This window comes from Hevea brasiliensis, chromosome 17 (genome assembly GCF_030052815.1).
Source record: "Hevea brasiliensis isolate MT/VB/25A 57/8 chromosome 17, ASM3005281v1, whole genome shotgun sequence".
NCBI lineage: Eukaryota > Viridiplantae > Streptophyta > Magnoliopsida > Malpighiales > Euphorbiaceae > Hevea > Hevea brasiliensis.
In genome coordinates, this window is record NC_079509.1 from 9483641 (window position 1) to 9497536 (window position 13896).

Genomic DNA, 13896 nt, shown 5'->3' on the forward strand with positions numbered 1-13896 from the left:
ACTCACAAGCTTATAAATGAACTAGCTCATGAGCCTAAATAAACAAAGTAATAGTAAAGTTCAAACTCAACTCATTTATTAAACAAGCCTAAAAATCAAGCTCGAGATGAGCTGAGCCGATCCTCGAGTAGCTTACCAACAATTCCACTGATTTACAACCCTACACCGATCCTCGAGTAGCTTACCAAAGATTCGGCTGATTTACAACCCTACATATCTGCTGTCATCTTCTACATACGTGCATACATTATGTTGTAATATTTATCAGAAAAACACAATTTTAGACAAGATTAAAATCTAACGTAAAATTAACCAACAACTTTTTGAGACAAGCATTTGATTACGGGAAGATGGGAGTTGTTCCGCTTATTTAACACAGAAAAATCATAAAAGGTCCAATGTTGTAATCAGAAATAAAATGGGATGTTGCAGAATTGCGTATTCAAGCACTTTCACCTGCTTCCTGTCGAGCCTCCTCCCGCATTACTGCTTTGACATAAATTTCATAGCAACAGCCTGAGACAGACACACAATGTAAGAGTTCTAACGGACATAATAATGAAAATACAGATGGGCAACAGAAATTCATGTTGAAAATCTATCCTGTGCAGAAATTCTCTAGCACTATTAAAACAAAAGCTAGTCACATCAATCACATACTCTGGTATGCAATATCATGCTTAAAATTTATATAAACTTCCAAGGACAGATCAAAGTAATAGAGAAGAAGTTACAAGACACGCATGCCTTGATTTTATCATATTACATACCCATCCATGATATGAAAAAATGCAGCAAAACATTCAGCAGCCAACAAAATAAAAAAAAGTTGTTGCTAATGACTGTTCCTGTAGTACTAAGAAATTTCACAATTAGGAAAGGTTTTTGTAAACTCCGCCTAAGTAGTTTGCGCTTAGCCGGTCCCAAGTCCGGATAAAGGAGGAGGGTTGCGGTAGGTGACAACCAGCGTAAAAATTTCGTCACACCCTATGATATGGATTCAAATGATATAAACGTTGGGGCGTCCTCTACTAACGACGCGCTACATCGGAGCCCGGGTGTAGTGATAAATATGCAAGGGTGTAGGGCGTTCACCGAAAGCGACGCGCCATGCCGGCGCCCGGGTGTGGTGTTAAGTGAGCAAGGGTTCCCACATCATGGACGGGTGTGGGTAAAGAAGTTAGTCCATAGGACAGATAATAGAACAGATAGTGGAACAGAACACAAGATAGACATAGAAAATAATAGAAGATATCATAGAAGGAGACCAATTAGGAAGGAGCAGGATAGGAGGAGGATCAGGGTTGGTACTTGGAATGTTGGATCACTTACAGGAAAATTAATGGAGCTTGTGGATACCTTGGAAAGGAGAAGTGTGAATATTGCTTGCATTCAGGAGACTAAATGGGTAGGAGAGAAAAATAAGGAAGTGGGTAATTCAGGGTACAAATTGTGGTTTACCGAAAAGGAGAGAAACAAGAACGGAGTGGGTATAATCATAGACAGGACATTGAAGGACGCAGTAGTAGCTGTGAAAAGAGTAGGAGATAGAATTATACTAGTAAAGCTAGTACTAGACGGAGAAACAATAAATATAGTTAGTGCTTATGCCCCACAAATAGGACTAGACAGTGAGAGTAAACAAAGGTTTTGGGAAGATATGGATGATTTAATGCAAAGCATACCGAATGAAGAGAATGTTTTCATTGGTGGAGATTTGAATGGACATGTAGGAAGTGATAGGCAAGGTTATGAGAATGTTCATGGAGGTTTTGGTTTTGGCAGTCGAAATGAGGAGGGAAAAAGCATCCTGGATTAACTATGGCATACGACCTAATACTAGCAAATACCTACTTTATAAAAAGAGAGTCACATTTAGTGACTTTCAAAAGTGGACAACATAGAAGCCAAATCGACTTCCTCTTAACCAGGAAGACAAATAGAGCTTTATGCAAGGATTGCAAGGTCATTCCAGGAGAGGCTTTAACAAGTCAACATAGGTTGGTGGTCTTGGATGTCAAGTTTAGGAACAATTCAAGTAAGGTCAGAAGAAATAGTGTAGCTCGAACAAAGTGGTGGGAGTTCAAAGGAGTAAAGCAAGTGAAGTTCAAAAATGAGCTTCTTGAGTCCGAAGTATGGAAGCTAGATATGGAGGCCAATGATATGTGGATACAGATGGCATCAAAGATTAGAGAAGTAGCTAGAAAAGTACTTGGGGAGTCTAAAGGACATGTACCACCCTCAAAAGAGAGATGGTGGTGGAATGAGGAAGTACAAAAGGCAGTGAAGAGAAAAAGGGAATGGTATAAGAAATTACCTAAATGTGATAATAATGAGGCATATGAACAGTACAAGATAGCAAAGAAAGAGGCAAAAGGCGTTAGCCAAGCAAGAGCATGTGCCTTTGAGAAGTTATATGAGAAACTTGGAACTAAAGAAGGGGAGAAAGATATTTATAGATTAGCAAGGAGTAGAGAAAGGAAATGTCAAGATCTCAATCAAGTTAGGTGCATTAAGGATAAAGAAGGAAAAGTGTTGGTGAAAGATGAGGACATTAAAGAAAGATGGAGAAATTATTTTAATGATCTCTTTAATAATAGTCAAAATGGAAATAGCGTGAATATAGATTATAGAACAATAGAAAAGAATGTAAATTATACTAGAAGGATTAGATCTTTAGAAGTAAAGGAAGCACTTAAGAGAATGAAAGTAGGTAAAGACTGTGGACCCGATGAAATACCAATTGAAGTGTGGAAGTATATGGGAGATATGGGAGTGGCATGGTTAACTAAATTATTTAATAAGATTCTAAACTCAAAGAAAATGCCTGATGAATGGAGGAAGAGTATTTTAGTGCCTATTTTTAAAAATAAGGGAGACATACAGAGTTGCTCAAACTATAGGGGAATTAAACTCATGAGCCATACTATGAAGTTGTGGGAGAGAGTTGTGGGAGAGAGTTGTGGAGCATCGACTACGTCATGATACTTCTATCTCTCTCAATCAATTTGGTTTCATGCCTGGTCGTTCAACTATGGAAGCGATCTTTCTCATTAGAAGCTTGATGGAGAAATATAGAGATGGGAAGAAAGATCTACACATGGTTTTTATTGATTTGGAGAAGGCTTATGATAGTGTTCCAAGAGAGGTCTTATGGAATGCGTTAGAACAAAAGAGGGTATCTATTAGGTACATACAAGTATTGAAAGATATGTATGAAGGAGCAACTACTATTGTGCAAAGGTGGGAGGGGACACAAGAGATTTTCCGATCTCAATTGGATTACACCAAGGATCAGCCATAAGCCCTTACCTTTTTACATTAGTTTTAGATGAACTGACGAAACATATACAAGAGAGTATTCCTTGGTGCATGATGTTTGCGGATGATATTGTTCTGATAGATGAGACACGAGAAGGAGTCAATAAGAAGCTAGAACTTTGGAGAAGTACTCTAGAGTCAAAAGGTTTTAAGTTAAGTAGAACGAAGACAGAATACATGTATTGCAAGTTCAGTGAAGGCCAAACTGGTGATAGGGAAGGAGTTAGTTTGAATGGAGTGGCACTGTCCCAAAGTAACCACTTTAAATATCTAGGCTCAGTCCTTCAAGTAGATGGAGGATGTGAGGAGGATGTTAGTCATAGGATTAAAGCCGGATGGTTGAAGTGGAGACGTGCCACGGGAGTTTTATGTGATCGTAAGATTCCCAATAAATTAAAAGGAAAATTTTACCGCATGACCATACGACCGGCTATGCTATATGGTAGTGAGTGTTGGGCACTGAAAGAGTCGTATGCATCTAAGATAAGAGTTGCAGAGATGAGAATGTTAAGGTGGATGAGTGGCCATACTAGACTAGATAAAGTCCGTAATGAAAGTATTAGAGAAAAGGTAGGAGTGATGCCAATTGAAGATAAGTTGAGAGAAGGGAGATTGAGGTGGTTTGGTCATGTGAAGCGTAGACATACGGAGGCTCCAGTTAGACAAGTAGAGCACATTAGGCTAGAGGATAGAAAGAAAAAAAGGGGTAGACCTAAATTGACTTGGAGGAGAGTAGTACAGCATGACTTAGAAGCATTACACATTTCTGAGGATTTTACTCGGGCAACTTGTCTCCAAAACTGCACGCAATTTTACTCGGGCAGCACTGTCTATACTATATTTGCCACTCTAATGATAACATTTTTCATATTCCACTAATATCTATGAATTTCTCGAACACACGTCTTTTTTGAAGCCACACGTCTCCTAATAGAGAACCATTTCAACACACTCGAGATCTTTGTCCATCTCCTCTGAGCCCTATCAACTGCAACAGCTGTAGAACGAGTCAATAGGAAGCCATCCAAAGCACTTTGTAAATCAGCTGGTGCTTCCAAACTAAGGTTCTGAGACTGAAATTCTGTGTCAAAAAACCGCAGATGATCCTCATCACAGAAAGCTTGCGTCATGGCATCAGTGTCACATATGAGAGGGTTGGAGACTTGGCCTGGGAAACTCAGAGTCTGATCATATCTAAGACCCATATTTTCAATACTGTGCAAGGCATAATCATCCAAGCTGCTCACACTCCCAACAGAATACATAGATGAAATGATATCTGGAGAAGCAGCATTTGGTTGTGCATAATCAAATCCACCCATCTTGTGTGAAGCCAGAACCTTGCTTCCATTAGAATTCTCTGTCCTGGGTGAACTTGACGGGTAAGGAATGTTGGACAAGTTTGAAGAGCCGTCCACAAGAGACTCTTCATCATCAAAAGAGATAACCTCCTGTGGGTGTTCAAATGCAGCAATTACCAAATTTTGAGCATCAACCTGAAGGCAAAGTTGACCATAAGAAGCCCGAAAAGACAGAAAAACAAGTACCAAATAAAATAAAAGGTGGGGTTAAAAAAAGTTGGCTTGCCTTCTCAGTTTCAGACAGCTTATCTACAGGAACATACTGGCTATCTGAAAGTAGTCCCACAACTTGTCCCACAACATTGAAGACCACGCCACTTTTCTGTTGAGAACCAGGAGTGTAATGTAAATACATTCTCTTATCAAGCACGCATGTCCGTGCATGTTCAACAGTTACTTCCCACATCTTAGCAGACATACCTGTGCCAAGAACCTGCATAGAAGCCATATAAACATTTTATGCAACTTCCAAGGACATTAAAGTCCTCATTTTAGAAATCACAGTAGCTGAACTTATTCGAGAAAGTCACGAAACTTTAATGAGGCATAGACACAAAACATAGCAAACTAAGGTTAAGTTTATTCGAGTTCACAGTTTCTGGTTCTCATTCTTTATGAATATGACATCCTTGGAGAAGTTCCTAGCAGCAGAGGACAATGATCAAAGATTTTCATCTCACATAGGCTTGAGGTGTCAAGCACGGTGAAACTTGAAGCATGACTGATTGCATACATGTTTATGGTGCTTATATTGATCGGTCATATGAAAATAAGGTGCCAACATCAATCAAGATATTGCTTTCAACTTAGACACTGACCAAGCAATCTCAAATTCTTCTCTAAGTTTTTTAAGCTGAGAAGGTGTTCCCGTTATGAATAGGCAAGTTTTTTTTTTTCTTTTACTGATTTCTTACTCTTAAAAAAAAATTATTGTATTTCAAACAAAAAAAATTTATTATTTTCTAATATAAAAAAAAAATTATTACAATGTCTCCCCAAAAATAAATAATTTATGAAGAATGTACCAGGTATTCAATACTTCTAATGAAATATATATTAAAAAAAGTATTACCAGGGTATAATTTATAAATTATAGTGTATGAGATAAAAGCAATAAATTCTTACATGGCGAAGCCTTTGAGGGTCTATAAAGAGCTGAGTCAGGAAATCCTTCACAGTATTGATATTTTCCCTACTCAATCGCTTATGGAAAGCTCCATCTTTTCCAATCTTTTCTAATCTCCATACCTCATCAAACAGAGATGGAGGATGGTGCTTCTTGTACACTGTAACAAGAAACCAATGGTCAAAACAAAGTTCCCTTGTATCTAATTCCCATGATTGCTAAACTAAAACCTCTTTCTCCTCATATCTTATTTGGAATTCCCAGAATGTGTCAATTTCATATGATTTACCTGACTGCCAACATCAGTATCACAAAGTTATCTATTCAGAAAGTCTAAATAAAACACCCGACCTCCCTGGCTCAGGCAGGTGCTTTTTATAAAAGGCACATATATAGTCATATCTCATAAGCATGCTCATCCAATAATTTTCAATATTTTCATAAAAGTCCACTGCTAAGATATCTTGTCACAGAATGGTTCCAACTGACAATTCTACAGCACAGCTATTTTTTTTTTCTTAATTTTTTAGTTTCAATTTTGACTTTCTTCTTTTGAAAGTTTAAACTAAAGTATTTTTAATTCTGCGATATTTATACACTCACTCATCAAATATGATTGCATGAATAAGTACTCACATTCTCCTCGGTGATCCCTGACAATGAAAGATTCTGTCTTTGTCTCCCTTACATTGGTTCCATCAAAATTATCCACAACTCTTGCCCCAAGCCTGAACCTACGGCTTCTTGTCCAGCTTGAATTATCTGTAAACGAAATTTCACCCACTATACCAATGCCCTCGCTTAGATTCAGAAACGCATCTCCTGTAAGAAGGGGTTTCTTTCCTTCTCTCTCTCTGACAATGTTATTCTTAAACTCATCATGTGTCCAATTTTCACCCTCATCACCATCAAAATCACCTTCAAGAACAACAATTTCTACCTTGGCAGAAGCTTCAGGACCAGAGTTAACTATTTTCCCTGTAAGAATATCAATTAAAGCTACTTTTATAGCAGAATATTCTTCTCCTTCAATTCGAGCACCAGTGAACACTGGAAGAGAGAGGTTGTTTGAGAACTGCAGTTTTAAGCTTCTTGATTCAGAAGAATCTTTTTCATCCCCACTATTTCTGCATCCAAAAAAAAAAGCACACAAGCTTATGTAACTGTAGTGCCAGGAGTTAAGAGACATCACAAGCTTCTAAGAGCACACATTTCTCACTTCTTCTTCCTAGTGCCCTCGTATGAATGGATAAAGTTTTCAAAACCTTCAGAATATTGATTCTTACCGCTTAAAGCTGGCCAAATGTTTTTTAAGAGCCAATTCAACTTCTTCTTTGACCTGTAAATGCAAAATATGGAAGATTAATCATCAATATCTGATCCAGTCCAATGGATTCTATGTATTGTTCATGAACAGCAACATTAAATGGGAGGTCATCAATTAAATAAAATAGAGGATTTGTTGGCAAGCATTCATTTCATCCACAGTTGCTAAAGCATGGTGAACGTAAGATTGAAAAACTCTTAATTAAATATGAATTTCATGAAATTGATGATTCACATACGATGGTAGAAGAAAAGGTTTAGAGTATAGAAAGTCTGTTTACTGCAAAAAATGTTGTCATATTCCTTCTGAATAGAACCTCCAGTTCACTTTTCTCAAACTTGGCACTCATTAAATAACTTGAAACATATGCTCCAAATTTCATTAATTTTCCATTGCAACTCCAATTTTAAGTAATCTAGGATTCATGGAGGCTTAAAACCTAATGCAGTGAAAAGGACACCAGCCATCATGCAAAAAGAAATATCCTCAACCACAAATGTACTCTTTCCAAAGGAATTAATGCATTAATAACTGAATATGGGGACACACATACCACCCTGCGAATCAATGGCTCCAGAATTGGTTCCAACAAATGGTGGACCGATTGCATCTTAATCACTTCCTGAACCACACTAGACATTATAAAGAAGTATATTATTTGCTGAAAGCACAAGTCAAGAAAACCAAAATAAGCGCAAGATTTTGTAGGCACTAAGATCCAAAGGAAAAGTATTGGCAAGGATGATTCTTTTGGGAAAAAATTAAAAAAAAAGGTTTGTGTCAATTACCAAAAATTGTCAACGCAAATGCATTCATGTTCCACAACAGAAAGCACAGTTCACCACAATTTTCATGCAGTTGATACACCCAACACAGCAAATTCTTCAATTTAATTCACAAGCACCATTTCCCCCTACAATTTAAAAATCCTAATGTCTCATTTAAAAGAACCACCAAAATCAATCCTCCACATGACATTCTTAAAGAAATTTAGAAATTATCATACTCGTCATAGGCAAAGCACACTCAGAAGCAATTTCAACTAAGAAGGCAGAGTAAGCAAATTTTCCACATGTGCTTCAACTTTCCTTATAGAATCACAAACTTAGCAATTACAATCTCAATCAAGTTTAAGAATTGAACAAAACCCAATTCACTCTCATTCAATAAAATCACAATCAAATAAATTCAAAAATACTTACGTCTTCAAATTAAACCTCCTCCTCTTCTCATCGGGACTATTCGTTTCCGAGCCAGACTTGGGCTCCTCAGGCTGCCTCTTCTGCGACATTATGAAAACCCAAAACAAAACCAAACCCGACCCCCGACAACAGCAACAGCAAAAGCACTATCTGTTGCTGGTATAGGCAATAAAAAGAAGTAGCGATCATCAACGAAACCAACAACAGAAAGAGACAAAGGGTCCAACATGCGGCACCCAGCAAGAAGAATAAGAAAGTGAGGCAATGAATTATCTATGCGCAGGTAGAAGGAAAACAGGTATTTATATGAAGGCAATAATTGCTAATGACTGACATGCATCCAAAAAAATTGAAAAGTTTCTGGTATGGTGCCTCTAATTTTCATGTGGATATGGTTGTGTCGTGCATGTACATACACATGTATGTATGTATGTATGTATAAGTATGGCTTCTGTGCTCCTAGTTGCTACAATTATCTGGGTTTGGCCGCATCTGCGTTGCCTATTCGCTATCTCCCGGGCTCGTCTTTTTTGCTGTGAAATCGCTTACCGTAAACTAAACTAACGCTTCGGGGAGATAAGGGGAGGGAGAAGAGGAAAGTGTGGGGTCCACTCAAAACGCGTTGTGGACTAGGAATTAGTGGGTCCGTACCATCGTACGCGCTAGAATGGCTTTTTTTTTTAATAACAAAAATAAACACACTTTGTTTTTGTTTAAATAAATTATACTATTTTATTTCTTAAATAAAAAAATTAAGAGTTTAATAAAAGATATTAGATCAATTTAATTGAAGAGTTTACTTTAAAAAATTAAAATTTAGTGTTATTTAAAAAAATAATTTTTTTAGAAAAAAACTTAAATTCTTATATTAAAAAATATGCCAAAGAAATTACCATTTTATTTCATACTTTAAAATTTTATATGACAGTAAATAAGTATTAATCTCAAATTATTTGAAATTAATTATATAAATCTTTTTCATCATTTAATGGTATCAAATTTCAAAATTTATAAATTATTTAATATTATTTCTTTCCACGTTTCCACGTCATCTTAGATATTAAATATTGTGCTTTGCCTATGATAATCTCTCTTACATTATGTTTGAAAAATCATTTTAGAGAAGAAAGAAAATAAAATAAAAAAAGAAAATAAAGTGGAAAACAAATATTGGGTCCTTAGATTGTATGAGAATCTCTTTTACACTATGTTTGTAAATCATTTTAGGGGAGAAAGAAAATAAAATAAGAAAAATAAGTAAAGAAAATAAAGTGAAAAAAAAAATTATTTAGTTCTTGCATTTTTAAAGATATATGTTTTAGTCTCTTATATTTAATTTCGTTAATTATTTAGTACCTTCATCAATTTTTGCTAATTAACTATTAGTCAATGACTAAAAGGTGATTAATGAAAAATAAAAATGTTAATAATGATAAAATTCAAGGATGCAAATATTTTTAATGGTAAAACTCATAGATAAAAGTGATTTTCCAATATATATAGAGAGAGAAAATTAAATTATTTTAGGTAAAATTATTTTATTTTAGCTATTGGCCTAAAAAAAATAATTATATGAATTATTTATTTTTCATTATGTATTCAAAAATAACTATACTCTATTATTGTATTTTTAAATATATAATATTAATCCTTCAAAATATACAGTAAATAAGAAATATACAAAAAATAAATATAATTAAATAATATATTAAATCAATGATATTGGCCCCTCAATAATTTTCAAACTCTATCTTTGATATGATGTAATCAAAATTTATGAACTAATTAATATATTTTTTAAAATATGATAATCAGGTCGTTAATTTCACTACAATACTAAATAGTAAATTTTCAATAATAAAAGGATAGACACTCAATCATAAAAAATATTTTTTATTTTATAGATTACATAAATGTTGAAATTTAAAAAAAATTAATAATAATGTTTCAATTTTTGAATATTTTTATATAAAAATAAAAATATTATTAAAAATATGTATAATTATAATTTAATAAATATTAAAGTTTGATTTAAATTTTTAATGAATTAAATTTATTTATTTATTTATATTAATAAATATAATATTTATTTAATAAATATCAAGCAACTTTTTTATTTGGTTCAAAATATCCTACACTTTTTAAAAAAAAACAATAAAAATTTTATTTTTTAAAAATATAATATAAATATATTTAATATACAAATTAACTTTTCATCAAATAAATTTACTCTAAATTAATAACACAAACTAAATACAATTTTTTATAATTTAAAAAAAAATCTACTTTATTAGTCAAGTGATCCCTAAAAAAATAAGTTCTCAACTGCATCAAACATCCAACCAAGCTTGATATATATAAAACAAGCTGACGAGCTATAAGCTGCTTAATTATAACTACCGTCTCCTTCCTTTTGGAATGCTTAACGATAATGATTATTGTTTATTGATTAACAACAAAAAGGATGCAACTTCAAAAACAATCTTTTTTCAGAATCTCCAACAAATTCAAGTGTTAAAAAGAGGAAAAAACAAGAATTTCCAAATCAACCAGATATGCCTATCAACCATCCTCACTTCCAGGAATCTTCCTTTGTCCTGATTCATGAAAATTTTCCCTAGCTTCTTCTCAAAATCCAACGTTATAAATTGCAAGCAAACAATCAAGAAAACAACCCCTCCTCTCAAAATTCCATAACTATCCTCGTCATATAAACCAAACCCCAAAAATCTGGCGGGACAAATTTGTGAATACGGAAGATGGTGTTTATCACGTTGAAATTAAAAGAAGTAGCCATGCAATAAATAAAGAACTGACATTGTAACAGTAGAAATCGGAAAGATCTCAATGTCCTCTGATATGTCCACTCGTTCACGTCAAATCGGAAAACAACAACATTTTACGTTGGCGAAGTACTTTCCAGGAACGTTCTCAGACTTAGAATTTTGTCACTCAGCCAACACCAGAATTAAAGAATATGTTCCTTTGCGCGCCAATGCCAACACAGAAGAGCCCGTGATTATGAGATTGGACTTGGACTCGATTGGTTCGTACAATCAATTATATATTGCTACTCTTAAAGTCTAGCTTATCCAACCAAATGTGCAAAAATGATGCTATTGAAGAAATTAATATGTGTAGTCACGAGGTCTACGAGTCAGCAGGTGTAACTCGTGGACTGGCTCAATAATTTACACCGATATGTATATGTATGAATTATATAATAATAAAAAAATTATTAAAATATTATAATTTTATTAATAATTTATTATTGTTACTAGTTTATGTATATAATTAATCTTGATTTAGGATACATATATCTAAAAGAAATATATGTATTTACTTATGAATTAAAAAATTAAAAAATATTATTATTAACTTGTGCGTGTTATATTTTTTCTAAAAAATATAAGTAATTAATTGTGGTCCAGGATACATACAAAAGAAATGCATACATTCACTTATGAATTAAAAAATTAGAAATTAATAATATAGTGAAATTGTTTTTGATTAATTATAACTTAAAGAAAATATATTAGTTACTTATAATTATAATGTAATTAAGAAAAGAGAAAATTAACATGTTTAAATAAATAAAAAATTAATATATTACAAAAGAAATAAAATCAATATTAATACAAGCTAATTTGATTAAATTTAAAAGAAAAAAAGGGAAAATAAATTTTAATGGAAATTTTATTTCTATCTAATTCATTGCTTTATCATGAGCAGTTCTTCAATATAATGTAAATTCAACAAATTTAATAAATCTTGGATAATAATAATAATAATAATAACAATGTGAATCAATACAAATTAAGGACAATAAATATTAATTAATTATAATTATAAAATAATGGAAGAAAGAAGCTCCGGCCACTTGAGGTGGTCCACGAAGATGGAGTCGAAAATCATCGTTTGTCGGCGCTCGTGCGTTGTCCAAATGCTTACTCAGATTATTACATCAAGTGGGCCCATGGTTCGAAACTTTTCACCACCCCCATGTCCCGATATCCGAGCTGATTCAAAATTCGAAATCGTTGTCAATTCGATTCACGGGCCAAACTGACCCGTGGCCGGTTCTCCTTGTGATAGTGGAATGTACTCAAAGTGAAATGTTGAGGCAGTAGTTAGGTAACTAGAAATCCAATTATAGTTAGTGCTAGGCCATACATGATAAGAGTAAAGAAGCAGCAAAGCCTAAATAGTGTAGGGTTTAATCATTCATCCACCATCACATCATCAACATTTCAATATTTTTCTCACCAAAAAGAGTAACATTTCAATATTTTTCTTAACAATACTATTAGCGTCTAATCTCTTCCTTTCATTTTGGGTAATGAACCAACATGTTATTATGGTATTTAATTAAAAAAAATGTTGTTATGGTGATAGATATAATGGATTTTCATTATCGAATGAAAGCGTTTGATAAATTATAATTTAACTTATTTTAATTTAAACTTATATAAATAATTAAATTTTTTTATATATCAAAATAATTAGTCAAATTAATATTATAATCTAATCACTTATATTTGTCATTTTATATTTATGTACTTGCGATGTGGAATTTGTAATCCCAACATGTTAATATCTCACGTTAGTTTAGGATAGAGGTAATGTATCCCTTATATGACGTTAAGCGCTCCTCTCATTTCGAGTTAGTATTTTTGGATGAGTTAGGTCCAACTCATTTTCTTAAGAGTCATGATATTCGTAACAGTAAATATCATTTTTTAACACTCTATTTGGATTGAACAGCGCATGATTTATTAATCTATTTGGTATAATATAGAATAATTTAATTTTTTTTTATTTGGTTATATGGTATGATATGATAAAATAAATATAAAGATTATTAAAATATTATTTATTATTTTAAATATGTAAATAATTTAAAGATATTTACTTAAATGAAATATTAATTTATAAATAATATTATCATAATAATAATAATTAAAGATACATTTTATTTTTTTAATTAATCATTAAATATGCCTTGTAAATAAATTTTACTTAGTTTATAAAAGAATATGATATAATTGAAAATTTATAATTTGTGTATATACAAAATTTTTAAACTATCTTAAACCACCAAAGGTTTGAAAAGCTTAGGTAAAAGGAAAGTTATGAAATCATAATTTTACAACAAAAGTTTACCTTTTTTTATAATAATATTTTCAAACAATGAGAAAAATCATATTGTACATTATGAAATCATGGTAAACCATGATTTAAACAGGGGTTCGTGTAGTATTAAAGGGTGTTAAACATAATTTATGAACTGATTAAATTAGTTTATAAATATTAATTTTAAGTTGATTTATTTATTTTATTTAAAAAATTTTGAAAAATTATAAAATGTAAAAGAAAAGGTTTAGGAATGATTTTTTTTTTTTAAGTTTGATATTAGACTTAGTTTGATAAAAGTATTTTATTATATTATTTTTTATTTAATTGTAATATTTCATAATCATTTTAAATTAATTTTTCATGCTGAAAAAAAAATTATTTTATTCATCTTTAAAATTTTCTTTCTCCACTTCATCTTTAAGG

At 32.5% G+C, this 13896-nt stretch overlaps 1 protein-coding gene across 3 annotated transcripts; it reads right to left on the reverse strand.

The window, feature by feature from the left end:
• Positions 1–4109: 4109 nt before the first annotated feature.
• LOC110660488 (calmodulin-binding protein 60 A) lies at positions 4110–8903 on the reverse strand. 3 transcript variants are annotated; one of them, XM_021818825.2, is made up of 8 exons: positions 8338–8903; positions 7924–8048; positions 7689–7767; positions 7095–7147; positions 6445–6935; positions 5808–5968; positions 4909–5115; positions 4110–4817 (listed from the first exon to the last, which is right to left on the reverse strand). In XM_021818825.2, exons 3-8 carry the CDS (start codon positions 7743–7745, stop codon positions 4197–4199), a joined length of 1590 nt encoding a protein of 529 aa, XP_021674517.2. In that variant the 5' UTR covers positions 7746–7767; positions 7924–8048; positions 8338–8903; the 3' UTR covers positions 4110–4196. The 3 variants fall into 3 exon arrangements, with proteins under 3 accessions (XP_021674517.2, XP_057995232.1, XP_021674516.2); XM_058139249.1 differs by lacking the exon at positions 7924–8048 and having other exon boundaries at positions 7689–7757; XM_021818824.2 differs by lacking the exon at positions 7924–8048.
• Positions 8904–13896: the final 4993 nt, after the last annotated feature.

What these genes read in the sequence shown, in the direction of transcription:
- LOC110660488 (XM_021818824.2), bottom strand. Translation starts at nt 8,426, where the DNA reads ATGTCGCAGAAGAGGCAGCCTGAGGAGCCCAAGTCTGGCTCGGAAACG. An exon ending in ACCCTCAAAGGCTTCGCCAT is followed by an intron (nt 5,116 to 5,807) that starts GTAAGAATTTAT and finishes GCTTCTATGCAG; the next exon opens with GTTCTTGGCACAGGTATGTC. An exon ending in AGCTGTCTGAAACTGAGAAG is followed by an intron (nt 4,818 to 4,908) that starts GCAAGCCAACTT and finishes CTTTGCCTTCAG; the next exon opens with GTTGATGCTCAAAATTTGGT.